Raw genomic sequence first — 22359 nt, 5'->3', positions numbered from 1 at the left:
ACCTGGAGCTGGGCTGCCGTGAGTCGCCAGTGATGGCATAGGCTGCAGCCCCTGCTGCAGTGGGCTGTCATAAGCTACCGTGAGTGGCTGGCAGACAGTGTGAGTGACCAGCAACTGCTGTGAGCAGCCGTCCAGAGGCCGGTGACCAATCTGCATCACCTAGGAAGAGCACAATGATCACAACACCAACATGGGCCAGTGAAGCAACGTTCCCCTCCCCCAATTCCCCAATAAAATCTTTTAAAAAATAAATAAAAAATTGAGTCTTAGTTCTGTTTGATTCCTATCTTTCTCAGTGAAAAGGAAGAATGAAGTTGGGATGGTAGATAAAGTCCTGGAGTTAGTGATATTACTCGTTATACAACTATTTTCTTTTAATTCTTGTTGAATAATGATACTGGTTTGCTTAGGTAAGCACACATCTGGAAATCCTCTAACCCACTCAAGGGTGAATGCCATTGTTGAAATCCTAGTGATTTATGCTTCACATACATCTTAATCAGCTTCAGAATCTTGTTCCTTTTTAAATGATACTTCTTTGCAAAACTTAGTTTTTCTCAACTCTTTAGTACTAACTAATATGGATATAAAAATAGTTGCCCATTTGGGGCATTTTTTGATGATTGCCATTTTCCTCCAAAGAATCATTAAACTATGCCATGATTCTATCTGTACAGTGAGGGTGAAATTTTACCTTTTCTCCTACCTTGACACAGTTGCTGAGAAATTAAATAACTTAAAATGAAGGTGTGAGTAAAAAGTGGAGGCAGATTCCTCCAACTGCTTCCTTCATACTACTAAAAGTTTGTTCTCTTAGAATGACAATGACATCTGGTGGGTTATTTTTATTAATGGGTATCATTCAGGGAAAAGAGAGCCAACAACAATGAAGTTGAGACAGTTCAGTAGTTATGGAAGTGGGTGGTGGTGATGGTTAGTCATTGCTTTTTCTGTTTCTGAAATGAACACCAAAGACACCAGATTGAGATTTGGGTATATCTCTCTCAACGGCTTTCATAATAATAATTAAAAAAAGCATTTTTTAAATGACCATACATGAAACATGTTCTGTGTACTATATAGAGAAATGGTTCCTCTCTGGGTTTGTGATTCAAAGTGAACAGTCACAGAATGGACACTCATTAGGATCAAGCAGGTACTTAAAGTGTTTATAATGCATGAATGCAGTGGTGCCCAATGATTGGTATGAGGGAAGTTTATTAATTTAATTAAACAGTCCTGTAGCTGGACTGTCCCTTTCATTTCCAAATACTTGGGACAGTTTTTGTGAGGAAGACTGATTTCCAAAGTGATTTAAAGTGTGGGCAGGTTGAAGGATTGGTGAGCTGAGGAATGGGAGAGACATAATATATCAGAGAGGCAAGAGACACAGCTAAATGGAGGGCTGGTAAAGAGATTGAGGACTAGATATGTTCTAATGAGAAAGGGGTCTGTAGGAGAGGAAAAAGTGAGGGTCTGTGAAGTGCAGTGACAGGAATGAGAAACTCAGATTAAGGAGTTGGTTCCTGGTCAATAGGATGATATGATGTGCCTGCAAAGGTTTATGAAAGGATCACGTCAGTGTAGAGGGAAAAGAAGCCAAGCCTTAAATATTTTCTTTTTTTTTTTCAGACTTCCAAATTTTATTTGGAACTCTATGACACTCACTTAAGCATGCTGTAGTCTCTACAACTGTGACATTTAGTCTCCGATACAGGCCACATACAAACTTACATTGTTCTAAAGATTTATTGTATTAATTTATACATTTTAGGGTTTTTTTTAAATCATGAAGTTTGATATAAAGTAATTACTGTGGCAAAGAATAAGGTTAAATCAGAATTTGTGGGAAGTGGCAGCCATCATGGGGAAATGCCATTATCTCAAGTGCTCAGCCTGGATTTCAAAGCTGTCAGTTGGAGCCATATTTCTTGAGGCTTTTTTTGACTCACCAAGGTGGATTGTGTCATTTTAATGTGGTAACATATATATCAGAGAAAAGGAGAGTGATCCTGATACTGATTATCACTTGTGAGAAGGTTCAGAGATGTGAACTTTTAATGAGACTTCAGTGTACTTATGATACATTTGTCCTGCAAAATCATTGATGTAGCTGACCTGACTTATATTGGTTTTTTGATACCATCTGATTACAGCTCTGTGGGAATTTCTTCAAGTGAAAAGTAATTTACAGAACTTACTGATAAGGGCACTTACATTTTAAAACGCTTTCTATTGCTTTTAGATACACTCAGGAAAGGCCAAGATGTCCTAGGCTTCACTGTTAATGTTGTGCTTACTTTAAAGTCAGTGGTGGCAGTGCAGTAGTGAGTCAATTCTAAATGACAGTAAGAGGAGGACTATTGTGGCAAGATTAGTGATGACACAAAAAATGCACAGAAGAGGTCATAAAAATGATGGTGGAATTTAGAAGATTGATGAGAAAAAATGAGATTTTATCATCTTCATATTCCTCTTTTTTTTTTTCTTGAGAAGTAAGAAACGGGCTTTTATTTCATTTGAAAGTTAAATCAAAGTAGTTAGTATTCATCAGACTACCCCTCTCCCTTCTAATGTCTAAATTTTAAGATCTCCAAAGTTATAGCTGAAGCTTTATCCTCAATTCCAAAGGCCCTGAGGAAAAGGAATTTAAAAACCAGCCTAACCTCAGCATTTAGAAAGAAACTGGAATAAATCATCTAACATCTAGCTTGGTATCACTTATAGGAAGAGCAGAACGTACCAGGGTAATAGTCAAAATGACCCTGTGAAAACTGGTCATGTCAGATCCATTTCCTGTTCTATGATTAAATGAAAGACCCGCAGACAAGGGTGAAATACAATAGTAACTTATTCTTGCTTAATTTCAGTAAGCTTTTGATTCTGACTCATGTGACATTTTCACTGACAAACTAGAAAAGCCTCCTTTGCATTACTTTAAGCAGCTTCGCAGAAAAAAATAATATAGTGAAAACAAAATTTTATTTATGTTTTTCCAAATGAATGATTCTCCTTTGTCAGCAGATGTGTTTTTAATTGCTGTGTTGACTTACTGTCTTGTTGATATATTATAATTTTTATAACCATTCTCTGCTGAGGGGTACTTGGATGATTTCTGGTTTTTCACTATTCTAAATAGCAAATTTAGGAGCATCCCTATACAGGTTATTTTTCTTCCTTCTCCTTTTCTCCCTCTTTCCTTCCTTCTTTCTTTTTTAGGGTACTGACTATTTCTTTATACCCCTTATGAAATTACAGATGGAATTACTGGGTCAAAAAATATGAACAATTTTATAATTCATGTTAAATATTCCTGATTCTTTTTCAGAAAGATGGAATTAACTAATCACGTGACTTAAAAGAAGTACACCCCAGTCAACATGAGTTTTATAATTTGTGTTCTGACAGCTAAGCAGTAGTACTTTATTTTTATTATTTCTTTTTTATTGGGGAATTGGGGAAGGGGAACAGTGTTGGGGAATTGGGGAAGGGGAACAGCCAAGTTGTTGTCCTTCACTCTTAGTTGTGGAGGGCACAGCTAGTTCAGCTCCAAGTCCAGTCACCATCGGGCCGTCCATCGGCAGCTCGCGGCCACTCAGCTCGGGTGCAGCTCACTGGCCCATGTGGGAATCAAACCACCCTGTTGTTCAGAGCTCGCACTCTTAACCAACTGAGCCTTTCGGCAGGCCCAAGCAGTAGTACTTTAAACCTACTTTAATTAACATCTCTTTAATTTCTAATGGTGTATTTTCTCTTATGATTCTTTTCCCACTTGTATTTTCTTTTTCAAAAAACGTTTTCTCTCCTTTGACTACTTATGAGTGAATTTTAGGTGTTGCCCTTATGTAATTGTATGCTTCTTTTCTTTCACATTTTTTTGGCCAACAAACTTTTATCACTTTTTCTCAATTTGATGTATTCTTTTTTTATATTTCTGTATTATAGTTTAGTAAGCTGATGTTTTTATTTTATTATTTTTGAAATAATCTTGTAATCAATACAAAATATTTTCTGGTTTACTTTCTTTATTCAATAATACAAATATACAGATATACTAAATAGTATGGATCCAAATAAATTTCTTTTTAATAATATTCAGTTATTTCAACATTTCTTAAGTGGTGATCTCTTTCCCCAACATTGAGTTGCTATTGATTTCTTGCTATATCTTAAATAAGCGTTACCAAATAAACGTACCTATGTGTCACTTTTTTGCAAGCCTATGTCATATCATTTTGATTAATGGTATCTACTTTATGATATCCATAAATGATTCTTGCCATCTTATTTTTTACATTTTATTAAGTTGATAATCACTGAAAATACAAAAGGATTTTAATTAATGTTGAATTGAAATTATTTAATTTAGGAATTAGGAGTTAGACAGTTCTTTCTTATTTAACCTGCACAGTGATTCCAGAGAGCTCTTTCTTAATCCATATGCTCATGCCATTCTTCTTGGAATTTTTTAATGGTTCCATTGTCAGGATAAAGCCCAAACTCATTAACATGGTCTATAATTCCCTTTATTATCTTTGCAATGTTTAGTCTTATCAACTTGAAGTACAGCTTTTTATTTATTTATATCTTCCTGTAGTCTACCATTAATGATTTGTCTCCTAAATAAATAAATTTGTTTAAAACGTGTATTTCAAGGCTTTTTGTTGTTTTTTACCTTTTGTTATGGAATTTTTATGTTTCATTACATCTTGTAGTTCTATGTCACTATAATTTAGGAATGTAATTTGAATGAATGTATCATATATTACAGTGAAAATCTTGATATTGACTATACTATCTGAGCCATCATATAAGAAGCATTTAAAAAAAAATGTTCTCCCTCAAAGCCTGGAGATACCCAGGAAAGAGCCAACAAATTATAAAACTTACTGAGAAAGGATCTGGGAGAAGATGAAAATGGGGAGGGAATGAGAAATCAAGAGACAAGCCCTAGAGATTTGGTGATCGGACTCTGCCTACCCACTGGAGACTCCTGGTCTTACTCATACTACATTTAGGCCAATGATCATTGACTTGAAGATTTAAATCAGATGAATATTTCAACACTAGCATGGCAATACTTTTTTCTTACATTATAAAAATCCTTTAATTCTTTTCCTCCCTCTGATAGCTACTTGTTGCTCCCTTTCTCCCATAGTCAACCACCTTGAAAGATATCATCTGCTCTTGCTGTTTTCACTTCCTTGGCATTTATTCACTTCACACCACTGAGATCTGGCTTTTGCCCACACCTTACTGAAATGCCCTAGTAATTGTCACCAGTGACCTCCTAACTACCACTGGAGATGCTTTTCAATCCTTATCCTAATTGGCCTTTTTGCAACATTTGACACTTAACCATGTCCTCTTTGATACTTTCCTCTAAATCAATCTCGTTTTTGGTTTATTCTCTGAGTTCTTTGCAAGTTCTTTTTCCATCCTACGTGTTAGGGACACACAGAAAGCTATATTTGAATTTGTTTTTTCTCACTCTACATTTTCTTTCTAGGTGATCTTACCCATGGCCTCAACTTCTAATACTAGTTAAGACTCTGTTGACTACCCAAACAATAAGGTGATTGAGTTCAGGCTGCATTCCTAAGCATAAGACATGTACACCCAACTTCTTGCTACATATCTGTCCTTGGGTTTGGTCTAGGCATCTCAAACTGAACATGTCCAAATTGAACTATCATCTTACCTCCAAAATCTGCTGCTTCCCCATAATCCCTGTTTGGGGGAATGTATCCATCGTCTTTCCAGTTACCTAAGCCAAATCTATTACTTATTACTTATCCTATAACCCTTCTATCCCACCTCCTCAACAATCTATTATCATATCCTCTCAGTTTTGTCTTTGAAATCTCTTAAATCTGGCCCTTCCTCCCTGTCTCCTCTGTCACTATCTTATTTCAGGCCTTCATTACTCTTGCTTGCACTACAGTGGCCTCTTACCTGGTATTCTTGCCTCTAGACAGCTCTTTCCTGTTTAGCGTGCACAGTGATTTCAGAGAGATCTCCTTAAACCTCAGTATGCTCATGCCATTCTTCTTCTTGAAGTTCTTTAGTGGTTCCATTATTGTTAGCATAAAGCCCAAACTCCTTAGCATGGCCTATCGATCCCTTTATGATCTGACCCCTCTGTACCTGTCCTGACATTCCCTGACCAGGTGTTCTGTGCTCCAGCCATATTGAACTATCTCTGGTACATCTCTGGACCATTGCTACTATGTGTTTGTACATTCTGTCCCCTTGAAACATGCTTCTTTTTTACTTAATCACTTCTGAGAAGCTCACTCATTCATTCAATAAATATTTTTTTACTACCTACTGTATGCTAGGTACTGTTTTACATGCCAGCGATAGTAATGAATAAAACAGACAAGAATCTCTGCCCTCAAGAAGCTTTACATTCTGGTAGAACCCAGGATTGGTTTACGTGCCTTGATCTTCTCACAGTGCCTCACTCTTTCTTTCTCACTCCCTTCCCTCCTTCCCTCCCTCTCTTCCCCCATCTCTCTCTCTCTCTCTCTCTCTCTCTCTCTCTCTCTCTCTCTCTCTCACACACACACACACACACACACACACACACACACACACACACTATGAAGTGGACAAATTTAGTCTCTGTGATTCTAGCTTTTCTGTCAAGGGCCTTTCTTCACATATCCTTCCCAGGAGATGGCATCACTGCATGAATTGCTCTCTCTCTCTCATCCATTATCAAACCTGCCCTCATGAAAGAAGTGGAAACTTACTTCTTTTACAGTAAATAAAAATAAGAGTTTAAAGTATTATCCCTCTCAGGGATATTCCATTCCAAAAGGCCAGAGAAACCTTAAGCTTTGGGAATATTGAGCATCAAATTGCCAAAAATCTAGTTAAAATTTTGGAGCAATTTGCATTTTTCAATACTGTTAAAACTGGAGGGGATAAAAAGAAGGAAGGAAGGAGAATGAAGAGGAAGGGAAAGGAGAGGGGGAGGAGAAGCCTGAAATAGACCCAGTTAAATTATGGTGGGTAGTCACTCTGTCTGAAGTCAGTGGCCTTCAGTTTTTAACATAGTGACTGATTTCTTGAGGAATCTTGAGCCCATTCATATTACTTAATTATTTCCAGTTGTCAACTAGGGAAAAAAATATTGTTTATTTTCTTTTGTTGGATCTTGGGAAGATTGGTGAGCCATTTTGGAGAAATGTGCCACATAAATCTAATAAATGATAATAAATCAATGATAATAATTAAAAATATATATTCTTAAATGACAGACTCTATACAAAGCTCTCTGTAACACCTTTGTGAATCCCACTGGGAGATCAGGTTGAATCTGAGCTTGTGGCTGCCTCATTTATGAAGATTTTCTGCTTGAGACTTGAGTTTAAATTGGATTTTTAATGAAAGAAGTGAATACTCTGATAAATTGAGGTAAGACTTCAGTGCAGTGAAAAAGATAGAGTAGGAAGTGAAGAAAAGGTAGATTCATGGCATAGTGAGTATGGGGGCAAGAAAGTGACTGAATATAGAGACAAATTATTGCAGAAATGGTAAATGAGGTATCCATGATAAAATAAGAGTATTAAGTAAAGTTGGCCTAGTAGTGGTCAGAGGAGGAGACACCCCCCCACCCCGCAACATGTTTGGGATTTATAGGAGTGCCAGTAAGACACCTACCTCTGCCTTAAAGAGTGTGTGTATGTGTGTGTGTGTGTGTGTGTGTGTGTGTGTGTGTGTGTGTATGTATTTTAGNCACTGACTTTAAAGATTAGGGTGAGTTCACTGGGTGAAGGACTGGTAGGAGGCATTCTTAGGAAGTAGCAGGAGCAAAGGCATGGAAGCAAAGAAGAACGCACCGTGTGGAAGCAAGCACAGGTAGGTCTGTGTTATTCTGTGTAGGCTGGGCCGCAGGGTGCAGTGGAGAGGAGGCTAGAGAGATGTCAGGGGGCAGATCTTAGCCGTTTGGGGCCTGATAGGAATTTAGACTCCATCCTTAGAAGGAAAAGAAGCTCCACTTTTTTCCCTTCCTTCTTTGCACATGTTTTATTTTGTTGCTTCTTTCTATACATGAAGAATTGGGTTTATTAAAATAATAGTAACTGTTGAGAGTCAGATTTACTTCTGAACATTTGTTTCACATAGATCAATACTTCATATACATCCTCATTTTACATATAAGAAAATGAAAGCTCACAGAGGTTAAGGATACATAACTATCTAGAGGATGAAATGCTGTGCTAGTTCAGGCAGCCTTGCCCCAGACTCAGCACTTCCTTCGGTGTGCTGTAGCACTGCTCAGTCCAAAAGTAAAGGAAAAAGGGTAAAGGTATGAGAGGGGAACAGCTAGTTACAATACTGTCCTCAAAAATGAAAACCAGCTCGGTGAATGTGCAAAAACCTGAATATTCCACCTTTTGAAGTGGTGAGATTTCTAATCCTGTGAGTTACATCTCAATAAAGTAAGAACCTATGTAGAGATATATAGAGCTTTTATAGATACCACTCAGATAATAAAAGTAAATCTCTGACTTACAGTCTAACAATAAAGCCCTTCTATTAACATTTGTTGACAGTTATCAAATGGGCTCTTAATAGGCTTCTGTGAAAATAACCCCTGGGGAGCTCAAATGCAGGTTATGAGACATATGTATAAATTGGGTCACAGCCCTCTACGTGGTTTATATGTGGAAATTCAAAGGCTTCTGCAGTGAATGTGTATAAAATAAGCTTGCTGCATATCATGACTTAACTTTGTCTTTCTGTTTATTTTTCTACCACTGACCTTTCAGTGTATTCTGTTTGGTGTTGTCCATATACTGATTTATGTTTTTGCTTTAAAATCAAGTCCTTAATATCATTTTAATGTTTGCTTGTAAGTGTTGGTTTTTCCTAGGCTCTGTGATACCTTGGAAAAGTGGGTGGAAAAGTAAGATTTATTTATTACAACTTAACTTATTAAAAAAATAGTTGTATTAACAACTTATTAAAAATAAATTATATTACTCCTAATTGAAAAGCATATTTGCCAGTTTATGTATTTTTGTGGGAAAACATTTAACTTTATTTTTTTGTGAAACAGAATTTAATCATAGCTTTTAAAACACAATATTAAGCTTAATAGGAAGGAAATGTGTGGGAAATATTCACCATCCATTTAGTTATAATGGACAGTAATGATGATGTGTTTTCTTGTTAAAGCTAATGAATATAAAAGGCATTTCAATTTTTTGAAAGGCTAAATTGAGAACTGCTAGAGCTAAGCAGATAGACAGGAAAGAAAGAAAGACAGGCAACAAAATAAATAGTGGAATGATGAACAAATCTTTAAATCCTCACTCAGTAATAAGTGACAAAACACGTTACCAAATCTGCATCAGTTTTGCAGCCATTTAAATCTAACTCTGATAATTTCTTACAACTAGTGCATTTGTTTTGAAGAAATTTTGCTTTCTAGAGCTTTGAAATAATTTGAGTGATAGGCTCTTGACTACTACATAGGGTACCAATATGAAAGTTTCAGCAACATTATTCATAATAGTCCAAAAGCGGAAACAACCCAAATGTCCATCCACTGAGAAATGGATAAAATGTGGTGTATCCATACAATGGGATATGATTTAACAATGAAAAGAAATGTGTGTTGCAAAATGGACCTTGAAAGTATTAGGCTAAATGAAAGAAACTAGTCACAAAAGACTACATATTGTATGACTTCATTTGTATGAAGTGTTCAGTGTAGGCAAACCCATGGAGATGGAAAGTAGATTAATGGTTGTCCAGGGAGAGGGGAGTTGGGAGTGAGGCTAATGGGCATGGGGCTTCTCTTTGGGATGATAAAAATGTTCTAAAATTTTTTGGGACCAAGGTTGCACAACCCTGTGTATATACTAAAATCCACTAAATTTATACTTTAAATGAATGTACTATATTGTTTATATTTCTAAATAAAGCTGTTTGATCTAGCTATATCTCAGCAGTAGGAGTAAAAACTTGAATACTGAAAAGTTTGAAAATGCGTATTGTGAGGGGGTGGGTAAAAGGCCAAAGACTGTATTGTATAGACTGTCTAATTAAAACTTCCATAAACTCCTTCCCAATTTAAGTAGAAGGGTTATTTTTTCATTGGAAGGTAAAAATCCACTATATCTTGTGGCCATTTTATTAATATTTAATTCCTATTTTCTCTCTTTTGGAGAAACTTTGGACTCTGAAAGCTCGTTCTATAATATATTGACCTGACCAGATCTCTTGACATGGCCTTGGAGACTAGCACTGTTGCAGCTGATGAGTCAAGTGCACACCCGAGCTGGCTGTGTTCCCAAGGTTATACTTACATTAGTGTAAATGGCATGAGGACAATGCATCCAGTATATCAGGCACAAAGAGGTTTTTCTTTTCTAATTGCCCATTGTGACTTTCTGTCCTAACCATGTCTTTCTTTCTTTGGACAGAAGAAAAATCTCCCAACTATAACTGCTGGAATTCCCTCTTTTCTCTCTGCAAGTATCCCCGGGTATGAGTGTAGGCAACACTTTGGTTTCAAAATCGTAATCTCCTTGTATTCATTTGCTTTCTTCATTCCTTTTAGGCCTCCCAGACTTGGACCAAAAGGTCATGACTGGTGAACTTTTCCAATTTGTTCACTCCTTCACACACAGTGGACAGCTGGGAGCACAGTCAGCTCCTTTGTCCCATTGTTTGTCTAAGCGATTCCCAAGTGAGTCAGTGAGACCTTAAGTCCACCTCTAACCATCCCTTTGGTTAGAAGGGTGGGCAGGCTGTGGACTGGAAAACCTTTCTTACAGAGTGCCTATGAACTCTTTTGTTCTGCAGAGTAGAATGAAAGTCTGCTGCTTGGGGAGTTCCTGAAAAGATTCTCATCCTCAAACCAACAAAAAGCATATTTCATCCAAGCTAGGTCAATTTCTTCCTTTCCCTTTCCTATCAAAGAGTAATCTGTGTATGAGATCTTTATTTCCTTACCCTGATTTCTCCATGGCCCTTTTAATTTAGCTTTCATTTCCATTGATTTTTCCAGATATGTTTACTAGCAATAACATTGTCATAGATAATGACCTCCTTCATGCCCAAACCTTCATAGGACTGAAGGTCAAAGTTCTTGACCTTAGTGATAACTCTAATGACCTCTCATTCCTTCTCAGAACTCGCTCTCCCTTTGACTGGAACTCAACTGATACTTATTGGATTTTCTCACACTGAAACATCCAGGCTTCTTACCTTTCAGCTGACACGTCTTTGTATCTTGCAATGAGCTATGTATTTCTCTCATCCCCTAATTCAAGTATTCTCTCAAGGCTTTTACATGACTAACCATATCTGGTTTATAATTAGACCTTGTGGTCTAGGGTAAAAGTAATTGCAAAGAAAGATTTCTGAACTCCCATCAAACCTGTGACTCAGAATCTCTTTAAGTGGGGCCCAGGAATCTGCATTGAAAAAAAAAANCCAACAGGTGGCAGGATGGCTCAGCTGGTGCAACAAGATTGCCTGTTCAATGGTGAGCTATGCCCACCCGAAACTAAGCCTGAACTCGGCCCCTTGAGCTGAGCTGCCACCCGGATGGCTCAGTGGATAGAACATGCGCTCTTAACAACAAAACTGCTGGTTCGACTCCCGCATGGGATGGTGGCTACGCCCATCCGCAACTACGATTGAACACAGCACCTTGAGCTTAGAGGCCATGAGCTGCCGACGAGAAGACAGATGGCGACTGGAGCCCTCCACAACGAAGATTGAAGAACAACAACTTGGCTGGTCCCCTTCCTGAATTCCCCGATGCTGTTCCCCTCCCCCAATTCCCCAATAAAATCTTTTTTAAAAAAAATGTAAAAGCTATTTTGAAGGGCTATACAAAAACAGTCTGGAGGCTGGATTGGGCCTGGGCTTGTAATTTGCCGCCTTCTGGTCTGTACCTTGAGTTCTTGACCTCAGCACGTAACAAAATTCAAACCAATTGTATATCCCTGAAAAGTTTGTAGAAAAGGCCAAAGGCCAAAGCAAGTTGAGAATTAATTGTCATATTTCCATGCCTTTTGTTGCTGTAGAAAGGATGATTTCACAACATTGAAGAAATAATTTAAATCGCCTACTACCCTAGCACTCTAACCAAGTCCACGTTACTTTCCAATCCTGGCCTTTATGCAGCATATTTTAAGGACACTAATTTTTAACATATTTTCAGCATGTAAAAATAACTTCAGCATTCCTATTTTTAAAATCTCATTATCATTTTTTATAATCTAATAGAATGTTAAAATTTTTATCAGTTGGATTCCAGTTATACAGCTTTATCAGAGCTGTCGCTTTTTTCCTTCTCTAATCACATAACATTTGAGCAGCCTTTTTTCAGCCAGTGACTACAAAGCAAGAGTTCCAGAGGGGAAGGGAAGAGGAGCATGTAAAAAAGAACAAAGAGGATTGAGAATGACAAAAAGATGGGAGTGAGATGGGATAGATTTGTCAAAATGGTGCATTTCATACCTAAATGACCAATGTCTATTTAAGATTTTGATCAAACTTTTGGCCTTCAGTGTTATTCTTGTTTTTGATTTTTTGTGGAGTTACTTTTAGCTTCTTTATTATTTCTCCTAAGACTGGTGCTGTTTGTACTTTATTACCATTCTTCCTCTTCTTTGCCTCCCTATCCCAGCAGTTTTCTCTAGCTATGGCTAAGGTTGTATCTCCCTTCCTTTCTTGTATCTTTTCACTTGCCCTTCACCCTTTCCAAATACTTTAACTTTCATATGAATGAAAACACATTTTATAATTAAACCAAAAAAATCCCCCACTATACCATTTTATTGTGGTCTGGGACTCTTAGGGGGTCCCTGAGATCCTTTTAGAGAGTCAGTCCTTGGAGTCACAGTTATTTTCATAATAATGCTAGGCGTTACCTTTCTTAAATTAATACATATTTCACAAATTTCTCAGTTTTACTATCTAATATGGTAGATACAATCCATATAAATCAAAGCTCTTTAAATCCTCAATTATTTTCAATGGTGTATAGGGATCCTGAGACCAAAACATTTGAGAATGGCTGATGTATCTTATCCTAACAGCAAACACTGATTAAGCACTTTTGTATTTTCAGGCAGAGTTCTAGTTCCTTGGAACATGTGACAGAGCCTTCCCTTAAAAGATCTCATAGTTGAAATAGGGAGACGTTGGTAAAAGGGTACAAATTCACAACTGTAAGATGAATAAGGTCTGAGGATTTAATATCATACGTGGTGACTGCAGTTGATAACACCTTATTGTGTAATTGAAATTTGCCAATGGAGTGGAGCCTAAATGTTCTCTCTCACACACACACAATGATAAATATGTGACGTGATGGCTGTATTAATTACCTAAATGGGGGGAAACCTTTCACAATTTATATGTATATCAAATCATCATTATGTACACTTTAAATATCTTACAATTCTATATGTAAATTATACCTCAGTAAAACTGAAATTTTAAAAATCTTACAGCTCAGTGGAGGAGACAGGCTCCTCAAAGAGTAAGTATAGCTGGAGGCACAAAGTTCAGAGTTATCACACATCACGGGAATCCAGAGGGAAGGACACCTNACACTCATCCCTTCCTGACATATCATATTCACATTTCTTAAAACCAAAGGAAAAGTGAAAATCTTGAAGTCAAAGAAAAAAGGCACATACAGAGGAACAAATATATTAATTGCCAACACTGGATAACCTAGAATAATTGGATAAATTCCTAGAAATATACAACATACCAAGGCTAATCATGAAGAAATAGAAAGTCTGAACAAACCTGTAACTAGTGTGGAGATTGAATCAGTAATCAAAATTCCCAACAAAGAAAAGCCCAGGACGAGATGGCTTCATTGGTGAATTCTACAAAATATTTAAAGAAGAGTTAATACCAATCCTTCTCAAACTCTTCCAATAATATTAAAGAGGAAGGAGCAATTCCAAACTCATTTTATGAGGCCAGCATTACCCTGATACCAAAGCCAGATACAGACACTACAAGAAAAGAAAACTATAGATAATATCCTTGATCAATATAGATGCAAAAATCATTAACAAAATACCAACAAACTGAATCCAGTGGTATATCAGGTCCTTGAATAATGCCGTTTCATTCAATGTTGTTTTGTTATAACATTTATGAAATGCTGTAGGAACTTAGCTCTTCTTTATATCAATTTGCCTGTGGTAAAATTGGTTTGTTATATCTTATTTCGTCGCAGTTCTAAGAACCTATCAAAGACTTTGAATGAAGACTTATTGTACATTAAAAGGATTATACAGCATGACCAAGTCGGATTTATCCCTGAGATGGAAGGATGGTTCAACATATAAAAATCAATGTGATATACCACATTAACAGAATACAGGATTAAAATCATGTGATTTTCTCAATAGATACAGAAAAAGCATTTGACAAAATTCAACATCCTCCTTTATCTTAAACTATATACAAAACAACTCAAAATGGATTAAAGACTTAAACTATAAAACTCCCAGAAGAAAACATAAAGGAAAAGTTTCATGGTATTGGTGTTGGTGGTGATTTCATGGCTATGACACCAAAAGCACAGGCAGCAAAAGCAAAAACAGATAGGTGGGGCCATATCAAACTTAAAAAGCTACACGGCAAAGCAAACAATCAACAGAGTAAAAAGGTAACCTATGGAATGGCAGAAAATACTCAGAAACCATATATCTGACAAGAGGGTAATCTCCAAAATATTTAAGAAACTCCTACAGCTCAACTAATAACCTGATTAATAATGAATTAAGGACCTAAATTGACATTTCTCCAAAGAAGACGAACAATTGACCAACAGGTATATGAAAAAATGTTCAACATCAATATCATCAGGGAAATACAAATCCAAACTACAATGAGATATGACTTCACACCTGTCAAGATGGCTATTATTTAAAAAAAGACAAATGTTGGGAAGAATGTGGAGAAATTAAAACTCTTGTGCACTGTTGGTGGAATGGTGCAGCCACCATGGATACCAGCATAGAGGTTCTTTGAAAAATTAAAAATAGAACTATTAAATAATTCAACAGTCTCAATTCTGTTTATTCAGAAGAATTGAAATCAGGATCTCAAAGAGATGTTACCATTCCTATGTTCATTGCAGCACTCTTTCCAATAGCCATGATGTGGAAACAATCTAAATGTCCATCAGCAGATGAATGNCAACTAGACTGAAGAACAAAAGGACAGCAACTTGTCTGTTCCCCTCCCCCAATTCCCCAATAAAATCTTAAAAAAAAAAAAAAAGTATGGCTGGCCAAGTGGCTCAGTTGGTTAAGAGTTGGCTTAAGAGCACAAGCTCTGAGCAACAGGGCTGCCGGTTCAATTAAAAAAAAAAAGTTATTATTTCATTGTTTTTCTAAACATTGAAAAGGTTGCATTATGAATTTTAAAATAATGAACAAAATGCTTAATATAAGGAATTCTTATATTCCCTTCAGGTTTTTATTCTCTTAAAATGATTTCTAAAACCATTTAATAGGAAGATTTTTGTATAAAACTACTGTTATGATAAGTTCATTATAATTCCTGTCTACTTAAAATAAGCATTACAGTACAACTTCTAAAAATAAAAATAAGATATATTTCTGTCTCCAGGGACCTCTGGCATTTTCATATGAAAAGGGAATGTTCAACAAATCATTTTTCTGGCATATGGGTTTCCTGTTGTTGACTTTTGAAATATCAGTTGGTGAATATATTCCCCAGTTCCTTATTATACCCCAATGACCGAGACTGGGGAGAGCATTAAAGTAACATTCATTTCTTCTGTAGAGATTAGAAACAAGATGCTTCTTCAAAAGGCTCAGAATGGGTGATTAAGAGCAACTAAATATTTTGGAGTTGAACAAAAGTTGGAACCTAGCTCCTCCAGGTTTAGTGACCTTGATGTTTACAAAGAAGCTGAAATAAATCATATGCCTTTATTGAGTAGTATGTATTTGAAATCTTTCAAATGTATTGCTACATTTTAGCTGAATTAGTATATATTCTAAGCATATTTAAATCATAATTAGAATTCTAGTAGTATCTATTGCAGAAAAATTGCTCTATTCTTGGTGGTTGAAACCTATGTAGGGATAGAATGCTGTTTTCCATGACATTTGAATTGATTACTAGATTTGTATATGCTTTAGCTAGTGCTAATGTGCATACCACTACTCTACTACAACTCTTTGCTTTTAGGAAAAATTTGAGACTGCCTTCTAATCTGTGCAACTTTTACACATGCAAATTATTCTAAGGGAAAAAACCTCCACATGATTTGTAAATGCCATCAAATGCATTTTCAAATGCTACTAAGACAAACAGATATGTACTCATAAATGTGTCCTTTGAATTTTAAAAATTCTTTGTTTTTAGATCTAGAAATCCTATTTTTATGAGTCTTTTTTAGTCTGAGAATTGCTATCATGAAAGGGAGGTACAGTCAGTCAGTATCTCAAGGATGCTGCTAACAGCTGCGCCAAAATATTCTTAGGGACTTTGTTTATAGGCAGGATGAAACCTGAAGATCAAGAGAAATAAATTGATCAAGTCCTTGCAGGAGCAATTTATCACTGTGTGACACCTTTGGCAATTGCTGAAAATGTATGCTGGCGGGAAGTTTTTTAATCACCAAAACTATCAGATCTTTCTTGGTTCTTTTAGATTCAGTGAAATATATGAATTGGTAATGGAGTGTGTCCAAGAAAAAATGAGCTAAGCACTGTATCTGGCACTGTCCCTGTTGCAGATGGAAGGGCAGATGAACAGGGGCAGTTGCTAATCACCATATATATAGAAACACACACATATGTATGCCACATATATATGTATACATGGAAGTTAAAATAAGAAAGAAAAGATTTTATAGCACATAGGAAGACCTCATCTTGAGTTGCATTCCTGGAAAAGGCATTTTAAGTGGGAATAATTTTTAAGTTTAATTCGGTTTTCCTTTAAAAGTGACATTGTGATAGGGTTTATGTGCTTGACTAGGGGAGATATACCTGAGTCTTTATACAATTGGCTATAAATCTAATATTTAATTAGCTATTAATGATAGAAAAGTACAATAATAATAGCTGAGCACTTTTCAAAAATAATANTGTATTTTAGAGCAAAAGGACAGTCTTACTTTAATCAAGTTCCAGGATGAGGGTACACTGCTTTGAAAAGCACTGTCTCAACAGAAGACGCAATGGTGTGTGTAAAAGAATGTTTCTAAAAAATACCAAAGGCACCAAACAACCCAACGTGGCCTTCTGTTTCCCCTTGGTGCCACTCCATATCCCAGGTGGGGAGGCTACTTTGTTCAGCTGACTCTGGGAATGTCACAGTGCTCCGTGAATGCATCCAAGTGTCTGTTGAAGTCCTCCACAATTTGCTTGTGGGTTTTGGATGCTTTCTTCAGGATCCTTTCCATTTGCTGCTTCTCCTGCATCTTCTCGAAGGCCAGCTGGGCCGGGGTCCACTTGTCCAGACTGTGCCGCTTTTCCTCCTCGTTCTTTTTGCTCGTTCCCATTGGTTCTAGGAGTTTTGCCTTGTGTTTGTCCTTTTTCTTCTTCCACTTGGTCACGCCGAGCTCTGCGGTGCCTGTCAGCTTCAGGGGCCCCTGTTGGACCTGCTCATAGGCCGCCATGGCGCCTGTCTGCCTTAAAGTGTATTTTTCATTTACCAGTGAAGGCTGAACATTCTGATAAGGATTTCTTTGGCCTTGTGCAATGCAAATATGTGTAGAAAGAAAAGCACATTATATTCCCTATGAACTAACTTGGTCTACTTTGATATTTGGCTTAGGGTAGGCCTTGCCCTGGAGTTCTATACTAATATAGAGTTACCTGGTGCTTATTAAAGAAATTCAAGTAATGAAGTTTTCATAATTGCTTTAATTTCTTTCTCATAGTTTTATTCTAAATCACATGTGGAGAATTATGTGGAGAATATATGAATCCTTCTCAACCACCACTCCTAGCAAGCTTCATTGAGCTTTGAGATATTTGTCTCTGTAAAGAACAGTGACAAAAAATTGAACTGGAATCAAGAACAACTGACTAATTTTTATTCCTCTCTCTAATTCCTCAAAGCAGATCTTTAAAGCTTTATGTGTATTTGAGAGAGAGGGAAGAAGACATATTAATGACTAAAAGCTGCCATTATATTTAGAAATTCCTTTTAATTTTAATATTTGGAACATGAGTAACTTGGACAAGGGAAGAAGTTCACATAGCTGCTGGAACCCCTGATTATACCTATGCCATTTTCCCTCCACCTCTCTTGACCACCCAAGTCCCTAACCTTCATGAATACTAAAGCTCTGGTGGACCATCTCGGCAGAGTTGCATATAGAGAAGCACAGTCCAGCCCCCAAAAGGAATTTAAAAGGAATCTCAGTCTTGACTTGCTTCTCTCAAAGAATGTTAAAGAAAACTAAATTGTAACCCATAACAATGCTTTTTGCACTACGTTTTATTCTTCTCTCCAATTCTTTCCCTTAGTGCTGCTCAGAAATCCCTCCTCACTAAAAGACTGAGTTTATCTGGTACCCCAGCCTGAGGTTGTTGTTCTTTTGTTCTTGTCTCCACTCCCCAAGTCTTCATTGGATGGACAGACTTAGTCTTTCTGGCTTCTTTTCTTATTTTTCTCTTTTTCTTGCCCATTACTTATATTCTCTACAATAAAGTTGAGTCCAGAAACTGACAGACCAAGCAGGAATTCTTCCATCTTTCCTCTCAGCTTTCCAGTCTTGACTTTCTCTACTTATCTTCTTGGAATCGAATCATAATAAGACCTGGGAAATTGGACAGTGCAAAAGAGAACTTTCCTTAGCGGGCCGTGAAGGAAAGGGGGCAAGTTGACTGAATGAAAACCAAAGACATACACCCTCCTTTTAGGAGTCACACTTGAATGAATCTTGTTATAGTTACATAAGGTTGCTTTGTGGATCCAACAATTCTGTTTTCTTGGTTCCAAGGGAGGAAGGATGCAGACAGAAAAGAAGAGAGCAGTAACCAGCAGCAGGGAAGGGGAAAGCGTAAAGGAGATAGTGCTAACCTGCTCTCCCTCTCCAAGCCCTAATCTGTTGCAAGCAACTAGTTCCTTCTTTAACCTTTTAGCTAGTTAATGAAAGTCTGTTATGCTGGCAGCATTGTGTCTAACTGGCGTATTTAGATCCTCTGGCTGTTATAGCCCCATAGTGCAAATTCTGCCAATTAAGCTCAAGAGACATATCCTGAAACATTCTTCCATATTCCTTAGTAAATAATTTTTCCTCCTCTTCCTTATCCCCACCACTTCTCCTGGTTAGCACACATCCTGACCCATTGTCATATTGAAGAAAGCTAGGAGTCAGGGGGTGATGATAGAGGACCTCAAGTATCAACAAGCAGTAGCTTAGACGCCAATGCTTTTATATTAGCTGCTTTGTTCACTCAGCTACTTATTAACATAATCCAGAGAAGGAAAGAATGTGTTTTGCTGTACCTGGTGCACCTTTTATCCTGATGTTTGCCTCAGAACCTCTACCTGTTCTTCATTGAATTGAGTCTAAGTTTGAAGCTCCTTGAAACTGCACCTACCTTCACAGCTGTTTTTTTTCCTATAAATGTTTAGAACTCAGCTTCCTCTGATCTTGTTTCTCTGATCTGGTTCTACCTGTTTCCTATCCTTTAAGAAACTCTCTAAATTTGTTTTCTGCTTAGCACTTTCTTGCTTTCACTGAAATTTTGAATTTATTTTTTTAAAGTCATTTCTTTCATTTCATTGGACTTAGGATGGGAAGTTTAGACATATATAAAGTCTGTCATGTCAACCTAGTCTTAATTTTTATTATTTTACATATATGTATCCATAGTTTTCTTTAATATCATCCTTCTATGTGTGATGATTCAAAACATTATTCAAAATCTCAACATTATAGTTTCCTTTGCTAGGAAGAAATGCATTTCCATCTCAAGTATATTAAAAAGTATAGAATATGTTAAGTTGATTTTGCAAGTCAATCCCAGATTTAAAAGAATAAAATGCAATGTGACATAGATGTCTGAGTAGTACAGATGATGACCATTTTCATGGAGATAAAAATTGACATTAATAACAATCTTTATTACCAGCTTATATTACATGTGACACATGTGGATAGTTTTGATATATCTCGGTTTATGAGAAGAACACATTGCATTTGTATAATTTAACTTATGTTCCAATATTTTGTGGGGTTGTTATTTTTTTAATATTTTAACATGCATTTTTCAAAGTTGCAGAGCAGAATTTAAATTAGTGGACTCCAGGCTAAATCCAAGCCATACTCATGTTTTATTTGACTTTCATAATATTAGCTCACGCAGTATTGGGTTTTTTTTCAGATTGAATTAATTGCCAATGTGTAAAAGTCAAGATAATTCACAAAGATCCTGACTTCCAGATTCTTTCGAAAAATCAGATGATTTGGCAACACTGGGTCCACTTTCCTCTCTGGCAGTAAATGAGCCACGCTGAGGAGTGGCTGCTCTCGTTAGCTGGTAGTTCTCCACAATCTTCATCATTCCCTGTCGTTTCTTAAGCCAGTCTGCTTCTATCTTCATTGTTTCTTTCCTGATCCTGTGGACATTTGAGTTTGTGACTCCGCTCTATTGTATTCTTTATAACCATTATTTTAAATTATTATGAAATATCTATAGAGTAGGAGTACTATAATTATCAGGTTGCTTTCTCTTTTTTTAAAGTGTATATAATTCCGTGATTTTCAACCTTGTAAACATTTTCCCACATTGGCATTATAACCTAGAAACAAAAGTATAGAGTCCAAAAAAAAAAAGAGAACAGTTATATAGCTCTTGATAAATATGCAAAGTACCTTCTCGATAAAAATAGCTAATGAGAAGTCAGAAGAAAGGCTGACTTCCCACCTACAGGCTCTCATAGTGTCCTTGTGGGGGTCACATCAGTGTAGATCTGGTTTTTACTTCTGTTGATCCAATTAGTAATCAAAAGATGGCTTGGTGAATATAGAATCAGAATAAAGGAAGCCAAATAGTCTTGAAAGGAGATTTCAGTACACCTCAGTGAGGACTGACATATTAAGCTTGTTTTATAACACAGAACATCTGTCTCTCAAAATCATAATACCTGCTGAGTCAGTATCCATTTCCCTTGGACACTGTAGGATAAATATTTCCAAATTCTTCTTCTTTGCCACACCCCTCCCCTCTTTTCTAAAAAATCCACTTATACCACCACCTTCTTTTAACACATTCTTCATTCATTAAAATTTCAGTAACATTAGGTTACAGCTTAATTTTAAATAATCATTTTTGCTGAGGTACCTAATCACCTTATTGGACTTAGGGTAGAGAAACCCAAATGGCCTTTTTATGACGGATGACTTACAGAGAACTAATGTCATCCATTATATGTTTACCATTTCTAGAGTTGTGTTCATTTTCATCTTCCCATTTCTGGGTAAACTTTGTTCTTATAGGCTGATTAAACTGGAATTTGTTTAATACTTCATAATTCCTCCAAACAAAAGTCACAGATATTGTATTACTTTATCCAACTCAGTCCCTGTGTCAGTCTTCTAAGAGAGGATATCATGATCCTCATTTATAAAAATGAAGACGCTGATGATCAGAGCATGTAAGCGACTTGCTCAAGGTCAAAAAGCTAGTAATGGGGTTGGAAACTAAACAGATTTTCTGACTTCAAAGTCCCTGTTTCCAAAATAAACAGTAGTCTGGAGTCCAGGATCAAATGGAACCAGACAGTGACCTCAGTGGCCAAAAAACGAGAAGGAAGAATGATCCTCAGGCACTGACCGTTCCTTTCAAGGTCTTTTGTCCTCCTGCCGTGACAGCAGGATGTAAGTTGTCTGACTGAGTGTAAGCTATGCAGAACCCGATGGGAAGGGTTCTCAGGGATGTAGCTGCAGTCTGTTTGTGAGTCTTGCAAACTGAGTACCCTCTGATCCTGTCTGGGTTAGCTTCAGGTAGGAGGGCAAAAGCTGAAGAGAGGTTTTTTTTTTGTTTTTTTTTACAGAACCAGTCCAGTAAGACCCTCTTCTCATCTGGCTAGACAAAAAGTTACTAATGAAGCTTAGCTTGTCCCTGTAGCATTTTCATTTTAATAGAGGACTTGCAAATAGAGATATGACCGCAGGGAAAAATCAGTAAGAATGGGGTGGTAGGGGATTCTTTGCTCATTAAAAGTTACTTTTTCAGGGCCAGCCGAGTGGCGGCTGATTAAAAGTTGGCTTGGGAGCGCCAGCTCTGAGCATCAGAGCCCCGGTTCAGATCCCACATGAGGGCCAGTGATGCTGCGCCCTCTACATCTAAG

General features: G+C 36.9%; 2 protein-coding genes across 5 annotated transcripts in view; one reads left to right on the top strand and one right to left on the bottom strand.

Annotated features, from left to right (window-relative positions):
- FRMD5 (FERM domain containing 5) overlaps positions 1 to 22359 on the top strand; it is a 310259-nt gene that overhangs the window by 72327 nt on the left and 215573 nt on the right. The gene's annotated exons all lie outside the window — the stretch shown is intronic.
- On the bottom strand, positions 17342 to 17668 carry LOC109384067 (protein FAM32A-like). The gene has a single exon (XM_019645030.1). It carries the CDS (start codon positions 17666 to 17668, stop codon positions 17342 to 17344), a length of 327 nt encoding a protein of 108 aa, XP_019500575.1.

The sequence above is a fragment of the Hipposideros armiger genome, unplaced genomic scaffold (genome assembly GCF_001890085.2).
Source record: "Hipposideros armiger isolate ML-2016 unplaced genomic scaffold, ASM189008v1 scaffold_92, whole genome shotgun sequence".
NCBI classification, from domain to species: domain Eukaryota; kingdom Metazoa; phylum Chordata; class Mammalia; order Chiroptera; family Hipposideridae; genus Hipposideros; species Hipposideros armiger.
This window is presented reverse-complemented; position numbering and strand designations above follow the sequence as displayed.

What these genes read in the sequence shown, in the direction of transcription:
- LOC109384067 (XM_019645030.1), bottom strand. Translation starts at nt 17,668, where the DNA reads ATGGCGGCCTATGAGCAGGTCCAACAGGGGCCCCTGAAGCTGACAGGC.